The 21,383-nt window shown below is 36.3% G+C and overlaps 1 protein-coding gene across 1 annotated transcript; it reads right to left on the bottom strand.

Moving 5' to 3' along the window:
- Window positions 1–12,372: 12,372 nt before the first annotated feature.
- On the bottom strand, window positions 12,373–14,582 carry LOC125479871 (probable inactive receptor kinase At5g58300). The gene is made up of 2 exons (XM_048590001.1): window positions 13,799–14,582; window positions 12,373–13,005 (listed from the first exon to the last, which is right to left on the bottom strand). The coding sequence occupies exons 1-2, from the start codon at window positions 14,256–14,258 to the stop codon at window positions 12,434–12,436; spliced, it is 1,032 nt and encodes a 343-aa protein (XP_048445958.1). The 5' UTR covers window positions 14,259–14,582; the 3' UTR covers window positions 12,373–12,433.
- Between the last annotated feature and the right edge of the window lie 6,801 nt (window positions 14,583–21,383).

Genomic DNA, 21,383 nt, shown 5'->3' with positions numbered 1-21,383 from the left:
GAATATTTTGTACGTCTTATTAAACGCTGGTCAAAGAAAGTCAATACCATTGCCTTTACGGGCATTTTCGTCAATTCACTCTTTTAAAATTGATAAAATCGTAAAAATTAGGGATAGGTTATTGCAAAGTGGTTGTCGCGCAAAGTGTAAAACCCAATTTCAGAACCCTAGTTTTCAAAGGTTTTGTTTCAAAGGTGAAGGCTGATTCGGTTCCTGATTCAACGAAAAGTTGGAGGGAGAAGGCTCTCGCGAAGGGAAAGGTGAAAAATAAATTTATTGTTGAATTAGTTGTCTTATATTTGATATGGTTGAATTTTTTTTTTTTTTTAATAGTCTATTACTTTTAAAAATTTTGTGGTAGAAAAAGAAATGAGGAAAGGTGTGTTGTGAATAGAGAGGTACTGCCGTAAGCGATTACCCTCCTTTGAAGACAAAAGTAGGGCTGATGCATACGTCGAACTTAGGTTTGACATTGGGGGTTTAGTGCGGAACTAATGTTCTACCGAGTTTGAGTCTTGGAAAATGGTGCCTGAGGAGTTGAAGAAGCCCATGGTGGAGGAGTTATCGGTAAGTTCGTATTATAGTTTTTTTTTTTAAGTAGTATTTTTAAATTACTAATTTTTTTTATTGGCATTAATACAGGTTCATTGGGATGTTGATGAAATCGATGAGAAGCATCGAAAGTATCTGGTTGACCTTTTCAAGATGCATTTCCGGTAGTAGAAGTTCGATTTGCAGTGGGATACGAAGCGTGGGGGAGTTCCCGATGCCCCTGCTGATGCCCCAGAGGAAGAGGATTAAAGTTTATTGGTTTTTTTTTTTAATTTGTTTATTTATTAATGAAATAAAATATATTTGGACGTTATGTTGACTTTAATTAATAAATTGTGTTATATGGATGACTATTGATATTTGCATTATTTATAATATGTATTTGGGTAATACCTTATTTTTATTAATTATTTTGGTAATGTTTAATTAGGTTTGAGTTTTTATTTAGATTAAAATAAAAATTTACATTAGTTAAAAAGAAAACGGAAAAAAATGATTTTTTTTTTAAATATGCTTGTTGCGCGACTAACAGAGTACTCGTTGCGCAAATTGTTTACATTAATTAATTATAAAGAAAACGAAAAAAATAAAAAAATATTTAGACTTGCGCGACGAATATATATATGTTAGTCGTGCAAATATACTTTGCATGATGAACACCATATTCGTCGCGCAAAATGATTCGTGCAAAGTAATCTTTATAATGTAGTTTTAGCTATAGAGGTAGAAACTGTAGTAAAACTACAGAATCCACCTCTGCACCTCATCCCCCTTCGTTTTTCTTTAATCCAGCATCCGTCACTTTCATTTTCTCTCAATTTCATCATCTAATACTCCCTCCATCTTCTACTCTAGGTTGATCAAGCTATCTCGGTGTGTTTGGTAAGAGTTTTTTTTTTTTTTTTTTTTTTTTTTTTGTTAGGGTAAAGGTATTAATGTCAATTCATACCAATGCCATGAAATTCGTTGCCTATAAGGATATTGTGTGTGATTAGCGATTGGTGAAGAACGATTTGGAAGGTATTTTCTTTGTTTTATTCTAAAAAAATATAAAATTAATTAAATTATGTTGAAATTATGTTGTTAAATTTGTACGTGACGTACAAATATGTGTTGTGATGCACAAAATTAATTGTAATTAACTTTGTACTTATTTTTTTTTTTAGTAAAACTTAGTTTCCCGTTCGAGGATTAGTTAGATTTCGCGCATGAATACGAAAGCATGACTGCAGTACAATTGATTCTTGAATTGTCCCATTATTTGAATAGTTTGGGAATGCACTATTATGGCGTGTTGTTTAATGTTCAAGGATTAGGTTTCGGTTGTGGGGATTTCGGTGTCATCTCTGTACATTCTTTGGGTGGCACATAGGTATTTCATATCTATGTCGTCCATCTGAAGAACTATACTGAGATGCCACCAAAATTCCTCCACGTCGAAATCTAATCTGATGTAGTCGTAACGTGACATAACTTTGCATTCCCGAATGGGATAAGGCCCTTATCGGAGGCATAAGGTGGCAATATCATTTGTATGAAGTTGTGATTGTTGTACTGTTATTATGGTTGTATGAATTGTGGACAGAATATGGATACAGAACCTGAATAGATGCGTAGACGAATACTTGGATGAAATTGAGGGTTTTATTGACTTTGCACGTACACACAACCCGGGTGTAACTAGAATTCGGTGTCCATGTAAGAGGTGTAACAACACGTTAAGGGACACAATTGAAAATGTTCGATTTCATTTAGTAAAGAATGGAATGGTAGAGGCCAATAATGCTTGGAACCATCATGGGGACCAATTAGACAATGCTTCGTCTTCAAACGCCACAAGAGTGGCCAATGTTGAACCTAATGTGGATCCTAATGAACAGGTTGTGGATATTATAAATGATTCTTTTCCATTTATATCAACAAACACCAATCAAGAAGGGGAAGATGACGTGCCTACACCAATGGACAGTGCAGAATTTGAACAATATGAAAAACTATTAAAAAATGCCAACCAAGAGTTACACCCAAGGTGCAAGGGCTTTTCGGTTCTCCCAGCCATTGTGGAACCAATGCACGGAAAAATAAAGTATCGTATGTAGAACCAGTGTTTCGATTACTTTTTGAGGATTTTCAAGAGAATGCTTCCAAAGGACAATTGTTTGCCGAAAGACCATAGAAACACGCAAAATGTGTTGAAAGGTCTTGGATTGGGTTATGAAAAAATTCGTGCTTGCAAAAACAATTGTATTTTATTTTATAAAGAGAATAAAACATTGGATAAATGCCTTGTATGCAATGAGTCGAGGTTCAAAATGACATCTCAGAATAGAACGACTAAGATCCCACAAAAAGTCATGCGTTATTTGCCTTTGAAACTTAGGTTGCAACGATTGTATATGTCGACGCATACTACCACCGACATGAGATGGCATGAGGAAAAATGGATAAACGACGATGTTATGAGGCATCATGCAGATAGGGAGGCATGGAAAGAGTTAGATTTAGACTTGCCACTGATGGATTCAATTCGTTTAGGGTTCTAAACCAACACCACAGCATTTGGCCGATATTTGTATTTCCATATAATTTGATGCCTTGGAAATGCATGAAAAAATAATACATGATAATGACTTTTTTTATAACTGAAGATCTTGGTAGGTCAATTGATGTTTACTTAAGGCCATTAGTTAATGAGCTAAATGATTTATGGACAAACGGTGTGTGCACATACGATAAGTGTACTGGGAAGATGTTCACTTTGTGGGCAACAGTTATGTGGACTATGAATGATTTTCCGCATATGCAATAGTTTTTGGGTGGAGCACTAAGGGATATATGGCATGCCTTGTATACAAGGATGATGTAACATCTGGTTGGCACGCCGAAAAAGTTTCTTACCTTGGTCATCGGAGATGGTTGCCATGAGACCATGAGTGGTGGGAAAATGATAAAAGAGTTCGACGGGAAAGTAGAGCCTCGCTTCAGACCTGGAGAATTGTCCGGTGATCAGATTTTGGAACAACTTAATCGTTTGGATTTTGCTTCGTTTGGGAAAATAGTGAGTATGACCGAACCTTCCACACATATGAACTATACACACAAGTTTATGTTTTTTGAGCTCCTGTATTGATTGAAACTAAAATTGAGACACAACCTCGATGTTATGCATGTTGAGAAAAATTTATTTGACACATTGGTGGGTACCATTCTAGGTATCGAGGGCAAGACAAAAGACACGATCAAAGCTCATCTTGATTTTGACGGGGATAAATTTGTTGGACTAAAGAGCCATGACTGATTCGACACCAATTGCTAAAAGATGTAGTCAAGCCAATCATGTTGTTGTCCAGATTTTTTTTCCCAACTAATGTTAAAGAACTTTGCATAAGGCGGACGTTAATTAGTTGCACCATGACATTGTCCAAGTCCTATGCAAGTTTGAGATGATATTTCCTCTAGCTTTCTTCACAAGTATGATCCACGTGACGGTTCACTTGCTGGAAAAGGCATTGCTTGCTGGTCTTGTCAACTATCATTGGATGTATCCAATAGAAAGGTATATAATCCTCATCATTTGTTCATTCATCATTAATTGATGCTTACTAATTTGTATCATATCATTTTATTTTGGTAGGCTTCTTGGGGAGTTGAAAAAAAAATTTACGCAACAGGGCGAAGCCCGAATGATCAATTATAGAGGCTTGGGTTTAATATGAGTCGCTTACATTTTGTGGAATGTAGTAAAAAGATGTGGAGATGATTTTCAATCTTCCTCAGCGCAATAATGACGGGGGGTGTGAGAAAGGGGAAACTTTATGTTTTTGCCTAAAGTGCACGACCTTTTGGAGATACTGTACGAGGCAAGTCGTTTTCCAAAAAATGACATAAAGGTAGCGCATTGGTTTGTACTAAAAAATTGTGACAAGACAATGGCATACCTAGAATAGCATGAAGAGAGGATAAAGCAAGAACATCCATCACATTTGTATGCCAAGAAACACTGTGAATTGTTTCCACAGTGGTTTCTCGAATATGTAAGTTATAAGTGTTTTATATTTGACATATATATTGTAGTACTTAATTTTCTCAAGCTAACAGGTCTATCCGTCTATGTTTCTGTATAATGTTAGGTGAATCAATTGAAAGCATCGAATTCTCCCACTTACAGTGAAGAGTTATATAACCTTGTGTTTTGCCCGATTCGCATTGAATTGTTCTCGGGTTGCCAAGTTAATGGCGTCAAGTTTTTGGGGGATGCACGAGATGACAAGTTGTGTACGCAAAACAGCGGTGTCCATGTCCCAGGTGGAGGCAAAAGTACATACATTGATTTCTATGGCAAACTAACAAGTGTCGTGCAATTGCTTTACAAAGACCGATGCCAAGTGATCATGTTTAAGTGTCGATGGTTTATACAAACCCAAATAGGTAGGGAAGTGTTAAAATCGACCATGGCTTACTATCTGTGAACACTAACAAAACTTGGTACAATGGCGACCTTTACATTTTGGCAAACATGGCAAAACAGATTTTGTATCTAGATGACCCTAAAGTTGGGAGAGGTTGGAAAGTTCTTTAGAAGATGGATCTGAGGAATATGTATGCTATACCATAACAAGACCCTATTGACGACGATGTCGACAATGTCGCTAACCAACGTTTAGAATCTTCAATGGAAAATGATGTGGAAACACTCCGAGATACAAATCTTATCCAAGAACGATTTCAGATACAAGGAGTGGCTTCAATTGAAATACTGATTTAGTCAATTACAATTGATCTCGATAATATTCCGCTATACGATGCTGCAGTGGGCCAGAACGACGATGGTGACGTACCTATCAACGAGGAGGAATGAGAGACTGAAAATGATGATAGCGACGATAGTCAAAGTTATTATAGTTCGGATTATGAATAATGCAATTTATTTGTGACTTGCTTTGTAAAACATATTAAATGATATTTTTTGTAATTTATTTATCTTATATTATAAATAAATTATTTTTATTTGAATAAATTTAAATTAAAAAAAATTAACCCAGGTAAATTAAATTTTCAGCTCATTGTGCGACGAACATAAAGGTATTCATCGCGCAAATGTTCTTTGTGTGACAACTACCTTCCTTTTCGTCGCGCAAATAGCTGAAAACCTGACTTTCTGGGCGGGCACCAAAATAATTTCGTGAAAATTTGAATTTTTTGCGCTACAAATACCTCTCTCTTCGTTGCTTAAGAATCTCGGGATTTAATTAAAATGCCAAACACCTTTTCCCCTCAGTTCTTCCTCTTTGTTCTTCTCGACGCTGCAAACACCTTTTGTCCCTCTGACAACCCTCTCTCTCTCACTCAATCTTTATCGCTCTCTCACCTTCTCGCCATCAAACCCCTTCGCACTCTCTCTTCCTTCTCCGACAGCCTTCTCTCTCACTCAATCTCTTCACACTCTCTCTCGAAGGTAATTTTTCAATTTACTTAACTCTAGTGTTATACTTGTGTTTGGGTCGAGCTTAGGTTTATGTTCAGTCCAAAGTTATTCCAAAAAATACTATGGGTCGTCCAGTGGTCATAAGCCGCCTAATTAGGTTGGCCGAGTCCTATTGCAAGAAGGATTGATCTTGGTAAGAGCAAATGAGTCGAGTCTTAGTATAATAAGAAGTCTCAATGGAATGAGGATGCTCAGATTTGAGAAGTGAATGTGGCCGGATATAGAGTGTGGTTCAAAGTCCTAATGGAGGTAAAATTAGCCGAGACTTGGTTATATTAGGATAAAGAATCCTAATCCGAGTATAGTTATGGTTCGGCCATGATGAGATTGGTTGTTATAAATAAGAAGGGGGTGCATCATTCTAATTCCCTCTAATTTAACACATAAACTGCCTTAGTATAGTTATGGTTCGGCCATGATGAGATTGGTTGTTATAAATAAGAAGGGGGTGCATCATTCTAATTCCCTCTAATTTAACACATAAACTGCCTTACGCAAACTCTTACTCTAAGCAAAACCTCTCAACAACCTTGAGATTTTTATTTTCTTTTTCCCGCCAACACATCTTCAGTTTGGATAAACAGCATTGTGAAGGCAACCGATGAACATCTTCAGTTTGGATAAACAACACTGTTACCATAGAATCAGCTGACCGTGGAGCACTTTCAGTTTGGATAAACATCACTGCGTCGAGGCTAACTAGTTATCTATCCAAATATCGGTCGAGAAGGATTTTTGAATCCTTATTGGCAGAGGTCATCTCATTAGCCTTCTTAGCGAAGTAAGGTGTTACAGGTTACTACATTCGGCACATTGAAAGCCGAATTTGATATTGAACTTCGTAGAATTAGCAGCCTAATCTTCAGGCTCTAGATCCTGAAGGCCGAGATGTGTTCCTTCCTCGGCTACAGTCGCAAGATCAAGAAGTCAGCAGCGCGCCCAACGCGACATCAACACATTATACTCCTTGGCCAAGCTCGGCCGACGAGTTGGCACACCCCGCACACAATCGAAGGACATAGTTAGCTTATTAATTACTCGGCCTGCGCGCCACGTAGGCTTGGTAGTTTTTAGGGTCAACAACCTGTAATTAGGGTTCTAGGAAGTAGTAATTGTAGGATTATTTCTTAATTTCAAATTAGGGATAGGAATTTGTAATTTTAGGATTTAGTAAAGTTAGGAATCAGGGTTCTTGACCCTCCCTGCATATATATCACCTAGCTGGTTTTGCTTCTATTGGGAGCTTTTTTTGTAGTGTGTATTTTCAATTGTTAGATGCCCTTGTCAGGAGCTTTGTAAGACTAACAATTTGGCTTTGTTTCTGTTTTATTTCTTTAAAAATTGTTGCTTACCCTTTCACGTTTCTTCTTTGGATCTGTCTCCCAATTTGGCTTTGTTTCTGTTGGGAACTTTGTGCCACTCAATTTTATATAAGTTGGACCTGTTTATACGATAGAGGAAGTGTTGGCAGCTTTGTGCTAATCAATTTAGAAGTCAGGAAAGTACTCTTTTTTTTTTTTCCTTTCCTTTTGTGTGTGTGTAATTGACTGTGTTGGGAGCACATTATTTGAAGAATGAATCAATGAGATTCTTATATAAATAGACATAGCTACAAGGAAATACACATATGTTATATATGTTCACTTCAAGAAGTAAAAGATGAACGTTAGGTAGACATTTGCATAATCAATTGAGGTAGACATTTACATAACAAATTAATTATGGTTTACAAAAAACCTCTAGCTTTACATGCCCTAACTCATGCATTCTCTGGTGAGTCACCAATACATTTGGATTTCTAGTTCACTAAACTAACCCAAAAAACAAAACTTGCACATCTGGAAATCCAGTGATGACCAAAAAAACCCAAAGACAATAGCTGCACATTGGAAATCCTACCAAAAAAACAATAGCTGCACATCTGGAACCTACCAAAAAATAATAGCTGCACATCTGGAAATCCAGTGATGACCAAAAAACCTAAAACAATAGCCATCTATATAAGCATGACTTATCCGAGTGATATTTTGTTGAAGAAAAGGTTGGGAACTTGATGGCTAAGCAACAATTTTGCAGTGTGTACTATAATGTTCTGAAATCTGATGTTGCTTGCACTTCCTGACCCTCCCTGCATATATATCACCTTGCTGGTTTTTGTATGTACTTTGTACTCAAAGCTCAATAAGCACATCTAATTCAATGCATATTAATTAGAATTACATGATTTTAAGTCGGCATAGAATCCTAGTTATGCTGCTATCTTAGCAGTTGTTTATATGCTGATAAACCGTGTGTTCCTATCCCGTGAGTTTTTTCATCTAAGCTAGGATGATAAGTCCTCACCCTAATAACATGCATATCTGATTTGGTTGAAAATAGTTTTCCTAAGTCAGCGTTTTTCTATTGATTTGTTGGAAGCCCATATATAGGCATTATATAGGATTTCTAAAGGCTGCTGCAGTTTTGTGATTAAAAACAAAAAAAAAAAAAAAAAAAAAAAAAAGAATTTCGTGCTGCTACCATATCACAACATATATATGCATTGAATTTTTTTTTTCTTTTTTAATTATGCAGATGTCGCATCTTATTAGAAGTCGTAAGGCAGTGATGACTGCACCCCGTTTGATTCTCCCACCTCCTACTTCAACTGCCACTGCTCCGGTAGAAATGGACCCCAAGCCGGTTAATCTGGTTGGTCCTCGGGTCTCTTAAGCACTGGCGTCATCAGCCTCTTCAGTGGCGCTACCTGTTAGTGCCAGGCGTGCTCACCGCCGCCCCTGCACGCCTGACACGACATCGACATCCACTGCTGATGCCTCGAGGTCACAACCAGGTAAAGTTAAATAACTCCCTTTATTTCCTTGTGAATTTAGTTATTCAGGAATTAAGTTCAATCAAAATTGTTACACACTGCAATTGTGCATTTGGTCCAAATTTGGCTTATTCAACTGTTATGATTATTGTTGGATATCATATATTATTCATTACAATGTCCAGGGTTTGGGAAATGTTATAATTTTAGTGGAGATTTTGCCAAAATTTTGGTATATTTTTGTAGTGTTTGTTTGACTTTTTTTTAATTTTTTTCAGCAAAGAAAAATACCAGGGGACTTTGTCGCTCGTTGAAGACAGCGAAGGTCACCCGGGTGACCAATGAACGTATCATGATTGGATACGACGATAGGCATCGGGCTGCACCAATGGCTGAGCAGCATAGCGCTTTGGCCCACAACATTGGTCATGTCGTTCAGACGTATTGCCCCATGGAATGGAAATCTTGGAAGGCGATACCAAACGAGGTGAGGATGAAGGTGCGCGATTATTTGTCGGTAAATATCTTGACTTTTTGTTGCTTTTCCTTTAAGGTTTATATATTTATATTAATTAATGTACTTAATTAATTTGGTACATTGCAGACGAACTACAATTTCAATGACATCAACGACAATATGTTGGCATACATCAACAGGTTATTCGCTGAACGGTACAAGCAGTGGAAGAGCGACCTGCACCAATATTTTGAGACGTTTGATGATCTGCAGGTCGCTCTTGAGGAGGGTTACCCGAAGGAGTTTGAGGACTAGGAAGAAAATTGTGTGTGGCTCTGCAGTCATTTTTAGGAGCCCGACTATGTGGTATGTTTTTTATATTAAGTCTAAAAGTATTATACATTTCTTACTAATGTTTATTGATTTTTTTATATTTCATTCAAATTACAACTAATACGTTTATTTTGGGTATAACAGAATAAGGCGAAAGCCAACAAAATCAATTAAGAGAAGAAGACTATTCTCCACCATTCGGGTTCGAGACCCTTCTCATATAGGATGAAGGCGCGGCGATAGGTAATAATAAAGCTTTTCATATTCAATTTTTAATATGTCAGTAATATTAATATATATATATATTTTTTTTTGTACTATCATTTTTCTTATCTTGTTCTATTCAGGGGGTTCAAAATTCCTGCAGATCGATGTCTTTGTAGATGTTTATGTTCGGCATGGGGATGAGTTGGCCGAGTCCTTTCATGTAAGTATTCTTCGATTGTAATTACTATCTTACGCATTCAAGTATCATGGTTATTATTTGAATGTTATTATTAATATTTGGGTAAATTACATAACACTACTTCAACTATTGGGCCAGTCACAGCTTCATACCTCATTTTTAAAAAATGTCAACGTCATACCCCATCTTACAATTTGTTACAATTTCATATCTTCTGTCAGTTTGTCTATCAATTCTTCCATTAAATAGTGACGTGGCTTAAAAAATTAATAAAATATTAAAAACAAAAAAATAAAAATCATTTAATATTTTTTTTGCATGGGGGACCCACCCCCTAACCCATCCGTAGTCTCCTTCCTCCCCTACTTCTCTCTCTCGCCGTGTCCAGAACCCCCCGTAACTCACCTGGGTTTTTTTCATCCACCATCCCTTTTCCTCCCGTATTCTTTCTCCCATTCTCCCTTTCACGCTACAACAACAGCCTTGTCGACCCCGAACCTAGATCCCACCCGCTCCCGTCTTCCCCTAACCCACCCACCCCCCCAATTCAAACTAATCAAATCAAATCAAATCCCAAAATTTCCTAAAAGATCCTTCACTACAAACCCAAGAACCCATCAAAAATGTTTATTTTCCCTGGAACCAAACAGCCCCTAGAGAAATTTTTTGATTCAGATTAAGGGTTGCTTTCCTCAAATTTTCTTTTTTGGCTTTGGTGGGTCAGTGGGTAGGGACTGATTCAAAAGAATGGTGGTGAAGATGATGAGGTGGCGACCACAGTCGCCTCTGACAACAAAGAAGTACGAGGTGAGGCTGGTGGTACGGAGGCTGGAGGGTTGGGATCTGGTGAGGGAGAGTGCAAATGGGCTCGGTCCATAGGACAAAGAAAAAAGGACAAGTGGATGGCGGATGAAAAAACCCAGGTGGGTTAGGGGGGTTCTAGGCACAGTTAGAGAGAGAAGTGGGGGAAGAAAGAGACTACGGGTGGGTCCCCATGCAAAAAAAAAAAAAGATTTTATTTTTTTTAGTTTTTAATATTTAATTTTTTTTTGATATTTAATTGTTATTTTTAGCCACGTCACTATTGAACGGAAGAATTAACAGACGAACTGACGGAAGGTTTGAGGTAATTTTATGTAATTTACCCTTAATATTTCATGTTATATTACACATGCGAGGATGATGGAGAAGAGGCAGTCAGTTCTTCAAGAGTCTACCTCCCAGCTTCCTCCCGACACTCCGATCGAGTTTGTGGATCCCCCCGAGGATGCGGGGTTTCAGATCTTTATAAACACCTTGGATCAGACTCTCGGTTGGAGGCCGGGGATGTATTGTAGAGGGATAGGGAATACCCGCCAGCGGGAACTTAGAACCTCTTCATCCTCGCAGTCGAAGAGTTAGGTAACAACTTCGACAGAAGAAGTGGTCGGCTTTAAGAGTGAGCTCACCTCGTATAAGAGCCAGATGTCACTAATCGTAAAGGCCCTCAGTGAGTCTAACATTCGTCTCTCGGATATTTGTACCCCGTCGACGTTCGAGCCCCACCAACCCGAGCATGCCCATAATTCCGCACCTTCGACCTCTAAGCCCATCCCCATCCCCGATACTTTCTTGCCCCAAGATTTCTAGTCACCTGTGAACGACGACCCTGTAGATTATTCCACCTTCTTTTCTTAGTTTTTTACTCCCTTACTTTTTAAACTTTTTCCTTGTGCGTACATTTTCTTTTTATTTTAAATAAATTATTTTTCTCTTCATTACATTTTTTTATTGCAATTTAACTTCATTATTTCATTACAAAATTAAAACCAAAACAAAAAAATAAATTTTATTTTTTGCACGACGAATATCTTCGTCTTGCATAATTTTTTACGACTAATAGTTTTCGTCGTTCAAGAATAAATTTCGTCGCGCAAGGTTCTTAGAGACAAAGATTAGTCGTCCCATGTATGTATCCTGACGATTGCTACTTGTATCCTAACATTTTGTGTGACGAAGATCTTCATTCCTAAAAATTTGGTGCGATGAAGGCGGAACCGTCGTGCCGCCTTCTTCGCGACCAATGTGTTTATTCATCGTGCAAAGTCTTTCTTCACGATCTTTGTGCGATGAATTCTATGCGACGAAGTTTTCGTCGCTTTGACGTTTGTGCTACAGCAATAAGCTTTGCGGGATCAATTTGTGTTCGTCGCGCTAAATGTTAAACGTAGTAGTGTAGCCTACTCCTACCCATCACTCAACCCACCCTCACGACAAAGCTAACCCCATTTAACTTTATTCTTATCTGAATTTCAGTTTAAGGATATAATTATGTATCGATCCCTTTGTACACACTCAAACTGACTATATAAAATTCTAACACCATTAAAATGAGCTCGCTAAAACTAATTACAATATCTCCACGATTGTATAATTAATCTCATCTATCGAAGGCCTAGCGTCTGGTTTGGTACTTATACATGCCAAAGCAATTTCCAAAACCTTTGACACTTGCCTCCTCTCTTTGCCTTCCTTCACATAAAACTCAAAGAACTCCAAACCACCTTCTAATTTCATGCTTGCCTTCTTTTCCTTTACGCCCTCTGTCATTTCCAAACCCTTTGGTCCTGCCAATATGTCCAGCAGTATAACCCCAAAATTATAAATGTCACTCTTCTGACTCAGTTCATCAGAGTAGGTGGTATTTTCTTGCTGCCAGCAGGGCGACTTCATCAGCTGCCCTGTGTTGAGAACTTCGACTGGCTCTGCCAATTGGGTGAATCCGTAACCAGACAAGCAGGCTGAGAAGTTGGTATTCACCATGACATTACCAACCCTAATGTTCCCATGCACGTTCATCTGCATCTTCTTCTCATATGGAGGGTATTGTTCGTGGATGAATCCAATTCCTCGTGCAATTTGAACAATTATGGTGAGCCTTTGGTTCCAGTCCAATGCTGTGTGGCCATGCTGCCTAGCACCTTAATAAATGATCAAATCAAAATTAATTAAATGCCACACGGTGTCACAAAAACGAGACATATATAATTTATATTATATATCAGAGTGTACATTATCATAGTCGTTCCTTAGAAATTTACAGTTCTTGTGCCAAAGTTCAAAATACGAACCTGATTATGTGGAAAGGTCTTTGGAACGGTGAAATAAATTCTTATTTTATTACCTTCAATATTAAGGATTTATTTTACAAATATATGAAGAAAGTCTAAGACGACGTAGTTTTAAAACACACACAAATCTGTCACCAAATCGACATGGAATTTAGCTTGCTAGACTCATTCAAATTAATTAAAGACTCCCCTGATGGCTAAGAGCATCTCCAATGGAGATATCAAAAGATAAATGTCAAATATTAATTTGATGGCTGACGTGACAATGTTAATTTTTTTCTTTTTCCAACCGATAAATCAATTAAAATAAAGTTTCAAGATTTATAATTGATGCATTAATGAGACTAATACAATAAAATAATTAAAAATTATTTGACATCACATTTTCTCATATATCAAATTTGACATATGAAAACTCATATGTCAATCCACATAAGATTGACATATCGGTTAGACTTTCTCCTACTTTTAAATTGATTACATGACATTCCGCTTAAGATTTAATATCTTCTTTGGAGATGGTCTAAAAGTATTGTTTTGGGTATTAATATGTTTAGTACCTAGAAATTATTTTTTAAGGTTATAGAAACATTTAATTAATTACTTCGTTGGGAATTACTTCTAAGTGAATACGTAGACTTACCGGCGAGCAAGTCGGCGAGGCTTCCCATGGGTTTATAATCGCAGAGAACAAACTTTATCCTCTTAGCATACAAATATGCAGCGACAGGCAAAAGATACTCGCACTTCTGACTCACCCTAGCCAAGTGCTCGATTTTCTTCCCAAACTCACGCCTTCCGGAGCTCACTTGCCTAAACCTTTTCACAGCACAAACCCTACCTCCCAACAGCACCACCTTCTCAGTCATCGCCAGCCTGCTCTCTCCGATCACACCCACTGAACCCCTCAGCACACCCCTTAGTGTCAGGTGGGCTAGCTCTTCTCCGCACCCCAAACACTTCTTGTCGTGGCCGCAGTGGACAAGTTGAAGGTCGTCCATGAAGCCAACGATGCAGTCTTCATAGTCGGCGAAGGAGCTGGCGCAGCTGTTTAGGGGTTCGTTTTTGGGGCTTCTTCTGGGTTTTCCTGTTAGGGTTAACATGTTTTTCTTCAGAGAGGAATGTAAATGTGAATGTGATGTTTGGTGGAGAATGGTGTGTGGATGGTGGTGGTTTCCTTGTTTGGGTGATTTTGATTTATTGTCATGTTTCTTGGTTGTATCAGTCCAGCTAACCTTGCTGCTACATTATTGGGCCGTTGGGGTTCATAAAAGTCCAAATGTGGAATCTGAAGTTTTGTTCAAACTTCGGCTTTGCCACCCAAACCAGCATATTAGCATATTCTATTCCGTCTATTAAAAAAATGGGATATGTTATCCACATAACCCATTTTATTTGTCACACACTCTTTGATAATTTATAGATGTTGATCTTTTTCAATTCATTTGATCCGACGGCCGAAAATTAAAAAGGTGTGTGAGAAGTAAAATGGAATGTGTAAATATCACATCTCAAAAAATTTGGGTTTCCTCCCTGAAATTCATTTCTTATACCTTCAATGCATATAACTTATTTATTTTATTTTTTCAGATTTAAACCCGATGACTATAAAACAAATTTTCTTAATAAGCTCGATATGTTAGATTGCGTAGGTTTAACATTTTGATTCAACATGCTATCTTTTTTTTTTTTTTTTTTTTTTTTTTTTCAAAAATGAGACTAGCTAGTGGTTTCGTTATGGCAATCCACTTTTTCAAAGGGAAAGAAGACTCACAGAGACATTTCAGCTTACCCTGACCACTAAAATGGGACTAGCTAATGGTTTCGCTACAGCAGTCCATCCTTCCAGTGGAAGAGAAGAAGGCATTTCAACCCCCTAACCACTGTCGTGTAATTCACACCTGTCAGAAATTGAATACTAGAAGTATTGTGTGGAATACGGACTTGGAATTCGTTCTCAACCACAGTTTCCTTTTTGTTTTTTTTAACGATTTGCTTCCTTTTAATTATTTGTTTTATATGCTATAAATAGATGTTTTATTTTACGTTTTGATATAGACATAGATATATTACCTTAATGGGGATGTACACATAAATAATAGGTGTTTGCCAAGCTTTGTTATCGTATAGAGTAATGCTAGAGAGATCAAATTTTTTAAACCCAAATGATGTGTCATCAATAAGAAATAAGCACATCAATCGACACTTAATTAATAATCCAATTATCTACAACCACATCATTTAGTTTACAAATTTGGTTTAAAAAATTTGGTCTCCCTAGTATTATTCTATCGTATATAGTCAGCAATCATATTGTAAAAAACAATGTACCATCCTTTTTTTTTATAAAAAATAATTTAGGAAGTTTTAATGAAAAGTCTATGACAAAACAAAATTTTAACCACAAATATTCGATGAACTTTTATTAATTACTAGTATCTTGCGACACGCGTACGCGTGTGACAATTGGCCTTTATATGTTAAATTAAAGTTTTTTTTTTATGATTTTTTACAAAATAAATTAAGAAATTCAAGTTTTTTCTATTTATATATATATATATATATATTTTTTTTTTTTGAAAATAAATTAGAAGTTAAACATAAACCATCCACTAACGTGGGGTTTTGTTATTTTTTTCTAACGTTTAAAATTTTAAATTCATTCAAGGTGTTTTAAATTTTAAAATTCATTCAAAATTAATATTTGTTGAATTATTTTAACTCTTTTTGTAAATTTTAAAATTCTTGAGGGGCAATTTCAAAATTAAATTTTGGGTGCTCCCTTTCTATATGTAGATATAGATAAGCACAAAAACCAACAAAAAAAGCCCACAAAATAAAACAAAACCTAGATATGCAAACCACCAAACCAAGCCCAGTGCGCAGCCCACTCATGTAGAGACTTTCCAATATGCTAGAAATACGGTTCAATGTACCAAGTGTAATAATATAATAGTTAAAAACTTGAAAATTGAATTTCCAACTATGTACATGATATTTGGGCTACCGGACCAAGTTTTGGTACAATAAAAATTTTCCCCCCTCATGAGGCCACACGCCCACCAATGACAAAAAACTATTAAAACATCTTTAAAAGAGATGTTAAAAAGTTTACATCAACAATAATAGTAAAGAAAGACAACATTAGTGTTTTCCAACTGAAATATCAATTCTTATGTGGCATGATGCTGATTGACAACAAAGGTGATTGCTGTCAAAATTGGCAGCAAAGGTGGTTGACAACAACTCCAAATATATTTTTAATTGATTAATACATGTTTTTTTCTATATTTTTTTTATCATTTTTATTATTATTTTTGTTATAAAAATATTTATTAGAATTATGAAAAGTAAATAATGTAATAAATAATATTTTAATTTGCATATAGGGTGGAGAACAAAATTGTAAAAAAGATCAAACTGCCACATAAACCTTCAAATTAAATTTTATGTTTAAAATTTGACATCTCTCTTGGAGATGCTCTTAAGGTGATTTTTAAGTGTTTCTGTTATGAATAGGATCGGTTTTTTTTTTTTTTTTTACATGATTAATCTTGCACTTATTAAAATATTGAGTTTTGTCTTTGTTATTAAAAAAGTTTATAAAGTGTTTTTCGTCAAAAATTATTTTGTAAGGCCATTTTTATGAGTTTTCTAAACAATCTATTTGTCTTTTTATCTCATGTAATAATAAAAATTGTATAAATTTTGAAGAGATTACATTATCTTTGGATGGAGAATTTCTTAATTTTCAAAGAATTCCAAATGATAGGAATTACAATTTACAGTAATTAAACCCATTAATTAGTTTCATTGTTTGGATGTTGGATACATAGAAATTACACAAAGAGGGAAATTACAAAGTGCATTTTTGGATAATTCCTAGAATTTGTATTTAACACAAGAACACAAACTTAAAAAAGGAAAACGTTAAACTTGTCATATGATCAAGCTGAATTTTGATAGATCGGTGTCTAAGGACAAGGTGGTTGTAGCTTTTGTTCTCATAAATTTTGACAGCCATGTTGTGGGAGCGGGTGCATTAAACCTTGACGGGTTCACTATTACTTTCGCAGAAGCTATGGGCTTAAAAGAAGGCCTCAAGTTTGCTCGGTCCAAGGGTTTCCAGAGGGTGGTTGTGGAGAGGGACACACCAAAATTGTTATCAAAGCGGTGAAAGGAGGTTGGGAGGTCCACTGGAAGGTCAATGCGTTAATCGAGGATGCTTGTGGTATTGCTTGCTCCTTCAGGCAGGTCGAGTGGAACCATATTACCTTGAGGTTAACTTTGTCGCCAATGTCCTGGTCCATATTGGTCTTTCACTGAAATCTCTATGTGTTTGGGATCACTGCTTACCTATTAGTGCCCTTTCTTGCTTTTAACTTTGATTGTATGGGAAACGGTTGTACTCGCGATTTTCGCTTTAATGCCAAATCTTTTTTGAATAAAATAAAAAATATCCAGTTTACCTTTTCTACAATGTTCCAACCTATTTAACCATTTAACATTCATCTAAAACTATACCAGACTTTGTTTTTGAAAGAGAAAATAGAGATTATATATTTCAATGTAAAAGAATACGGTACAAAAAAAGTAACAAGGGAGTGAAAGCCCAACTATAGATTAGTGCAATCCTCAATTAGTACTACATCAATGATACATCCAGAAGAACATAAAAAATAATATAAAATAAAACTAGGGCTCCCAAATGCCAATGCTTAGTACATAAAGAAACAAACTCTACAATTTCTAACGATTAACTTCTTAAAAATATTTTACGAAAAATAAGTTTACAATAATATTATAGAGTTGATTGAGGTAGGAAAATCCCAAATAAAGCACACTTGCAAATGTCAACAAACTTTCATGACATGCAAGGTTTTTATTCTAACTAATGTTTTACTGAAAAACACTAAAATGGAAAATATAATGAAACTGATTCTATGCGCGTCGTGAAGTAAGCAATAATACCATATTATGTTTCTTCTCAATTGAGTGTGTCTTCAACATGAGAAATTGCTTGTTAGTTTCGATAAAAAAAAAACACATGCTTTGATTTGTTCTTCTTCATTGAGATCTGGTATCGCATTTACTTCATCACATACCTTTGTTAGACCGCACTTCTTTCTGCACATATAGTTTTGAAAAGACAAAGCCATCTTAGCAAGTGATTCTGCAATCACATCTTTACGGGTGGTTGACGCTAATTTTCTCTTTGTACAAGACACATCAACATAACTTGTTGCTTTCTTTTGTTTTGAGTCTTTTGACAATTGGTTGAATTAGGTGAAATCTCATTAATAATTTCATTATCTTCTAAACCTCGCGTATCACCAACCAAATCAATATGATCAAGTTCATCGGAGGAGTCATAACCTCAATGGCTTCTAAACCTATTTCAGCACCCTCACTCGAGGCTCCTTCTTTGCCACACAAATCTACTATGTCATCCTAATTTGGAATGACTTTTTAACAAAAGCTTTTAGCACCATCATATGTGTGAAATCTTGTCTTCATATTTCACTTTTAGTTTCTGTATTTTTTTTAAATTTCGTGATTTTTTTTATTTCATTAATTTAAGAATTTTAGTTATATAGAAAGTTTGATTTTTTGTAGTGAGTCAATAAAAATTCGTAGACCTATTTGGATCACACTTAGTATTTTTGGATAGAGCTTGACCTCATGAATGCGTAGGAAAAACCGTTTGCAAAAAAGATATGAAACAAAGGATAAATAAGCAAGCAACAACACACATTTGAATTTCCATATATAGAAGGCTCCATTAAAGCTAGAGCACCTTACCATTTTGAGAAATTTTAACCCACAAGTTGACCCGATACCTTCCTTGACCCACATCTCCAATGCATTTCTGGGAAATCTTTTAGGTGACCTTTCTAGCGTGCTTCGACAATGAAAATCATTGTCACCACCATCATTCGACTCCTCTTAACCCTACGAACAAAACCCACCCAGACATCACCCCGTTTTGCCATATTTTCTGGCGATGGTTTTTTGAGTTCCTAGTCAACAATCTTGTGTTTATGTTCACCCTAACACCAGCCACTACCACTAGTTAAAAGCCTACGACATAAAAGGAGATCCATGGGCCTTGATCATTAGTTGGTGTAGTAACAACGGTGCGGCAAGGTGCGAATTTTCCCGCGAACCGAGCGTTCTACGATGATTTTTCATTTTCATTGCCTTCCATCCACAACCAAACTCTATTGATGGTATAAAAGTTACTATAATCTTCACAAGCTTCATTTTGCTGTTATTTGGTAGAATTTGGTATTGATCGAATTCTCGCGAGGTACTAGTCACCACGTGCGGTGACACGTGGCTTGAGGATGTAATTGTCTTCATAAGTTATTTTCGATGCCCTGAGTTTATTTTTTATATCCGTTTGACGAGATTTGACTATTGAACTTAGTTTCGTAATTGACTACAACTTAACCTTTGTAGTAAGCGAAGATCGAACCTTTAGATCGTTATGGAATTGTAAAATGTTGTGGTGGGAGTAATGTGTTGCCCTCAGAAATTCATTGAGCGGATCTTTCAGATTAGCCTACTTAGGTTTATGGACCTCAGCATGAATCAACTTATAATCGGCTTGTACAATCTAAAATCAAGTGTTTTATCACTAGAATTATGAGATGAGACTTGTGATTTATTCTAGCCTTTAGTTGTATATGAGCACTTATATCCTTGTGCTAGGGTGCTATAGTGCGGACTCCTGGTGAGTGACTTTAATATATGTGTAGAGCCTAAAATAATCCCAAAAATTCTAGAGGCGACACGTAGATTTTTGCTCAAGAAAGATAAGATTGTTCTCATTAAATGGATAGACTCCTCATATACACTCATGCGTAGCTCACACCCCTGAAGGTCCCAACAGCTGAATACGACTACCCACAGTTCACCTACCCTTGGCAAGGAAAAGTCAAAGCATTAAAGATAAGGAATAATTACCCAAATCCTATCTTTAATACATTCCCAATTGATGATTAACTTCATTCAAGTAAGTAATCCCTATTTAAATCACTTAGGGATAATTACTCCATTATCTCAAGATATTATTTCCTATTTAATATCTTGAGAATATTTCTCCATAAAACCTTGGCCAATAGGATGCTGCCATGTGTAGGGTAAAACCCTAACACCATGGCCGGCCACTCCTTTATATATACCACATATTCTACCAAATTTCGGTAAACTTTTACTACCCTAGAAAGCCCTAAACACTTTACTCTTATCAGAGAAACTAACTTAGGCATCATAGATCCATTGGCCTTACCCCCTCTCCCCCCACCTCGTGGGCATATAAGGCTTAGGTCCTTGATCAAATGTGTTGATTGTTTTGCAAGTGCATTTTCGTTAAAACTAAAGACAGTGGAAATTTGCATCGACAATATGTGATATGATTATTAACCATGAAATTTTCATGCAATGTACTTAATGGATATGACTTGGATTTATAAAAGATGTTTTATACTAAAGTGTTGCTTTTACATCCAGTCATCGATCTATTTTATGAAATGTGTTTTGATCTGCATATTTAAAGTGATTGCGAAACAATAGGGCTAGTAGAGGACTAATAACCCAATGTTATTGGGGAGATGTGACATCAAACTATTATCATTTAGTTCCATTGAGTTGGTCTAGAATTCGATTCCCATCTGGTTCCATTGAATTGGTCTAGAACGAGATTCTAATAATCCTATTTGGTTCAGTTGAGTTGGTTTGGAACATTGTATTTCATTGGATTCCATTGAGTTAGTCTGGAATTTCATATCTGATTCAGTTCCATTGAGCTGGTATGGAACCCTATATTCCTTTAGTTTCCATTGAGTTGGTCTGGAATCGCACTTCCTATTCAATTTCGTTGGGTTGGTCTGGAACCCTATATTCTATTGATTCCATTGAGTTGGCTTGGAATCCCCTTCCTATTAGGTTTCGTTGAGTTGGTCTAGAACTCTACATCCTATAAATTCCATTAAGTTGGTCTGGAATCTTACCTCATACTTCCTAGTTCTATTGATTTGATCTAGAAATAGATCCTTAAAATCGTCGGGTTCCTATGAGTTAGACTAGAACGCTGAATTTTAGGAATTGGAAGCTTGATCAGACTATGTCGCACTAACCCTAGTTTTGTATTTATGAAAATGAGGAAGAGAGCATGTGCGGTTCAACCTAGAAAAGCTAAGATCGATGATTTTGTTTATGGCTTT

This window comes from the organism of the source record quoted next, unplaced genomic scaffold, assembly GCF_019419815.1.
Source record: "Pyrus x bretschneideri cultivar Hongxiangsu unplaced genomic scaffold, Pyrus_bretschneideri_v1 Contig3, whole genome shotgun sequence".
Lineage (NCBI taxonomy): Eukaryota > Viridiplantae > Streptophyta > Magnoliopsida > Rosales > Rosaceae > Pyrus > Pyrus x bretschneideri.
The sequence above is the reverse complement of the archived record's forward strand: the minus strand, read 5'-3'. Positions and strand labels throughout refer to the sequence as shown.

Bases quoted from the DNA above. Each gene is read 5' to 3' on its own strand.
- LOC125479871 (XM_048590001.1), bottom strand. From the start codon at position 14,258: ATGTTAACCCTAACAGGAAAACCCAGAAGAAGCCCCAAAAACGAACCC. The intron at 13,006-13,798 runs GTAAGTCTACGT...TCATTTATTAAG, and splicing joins CCTCGCCGACTTGCTCGCCG to GTGCTAGGCAGCATGGCCAC.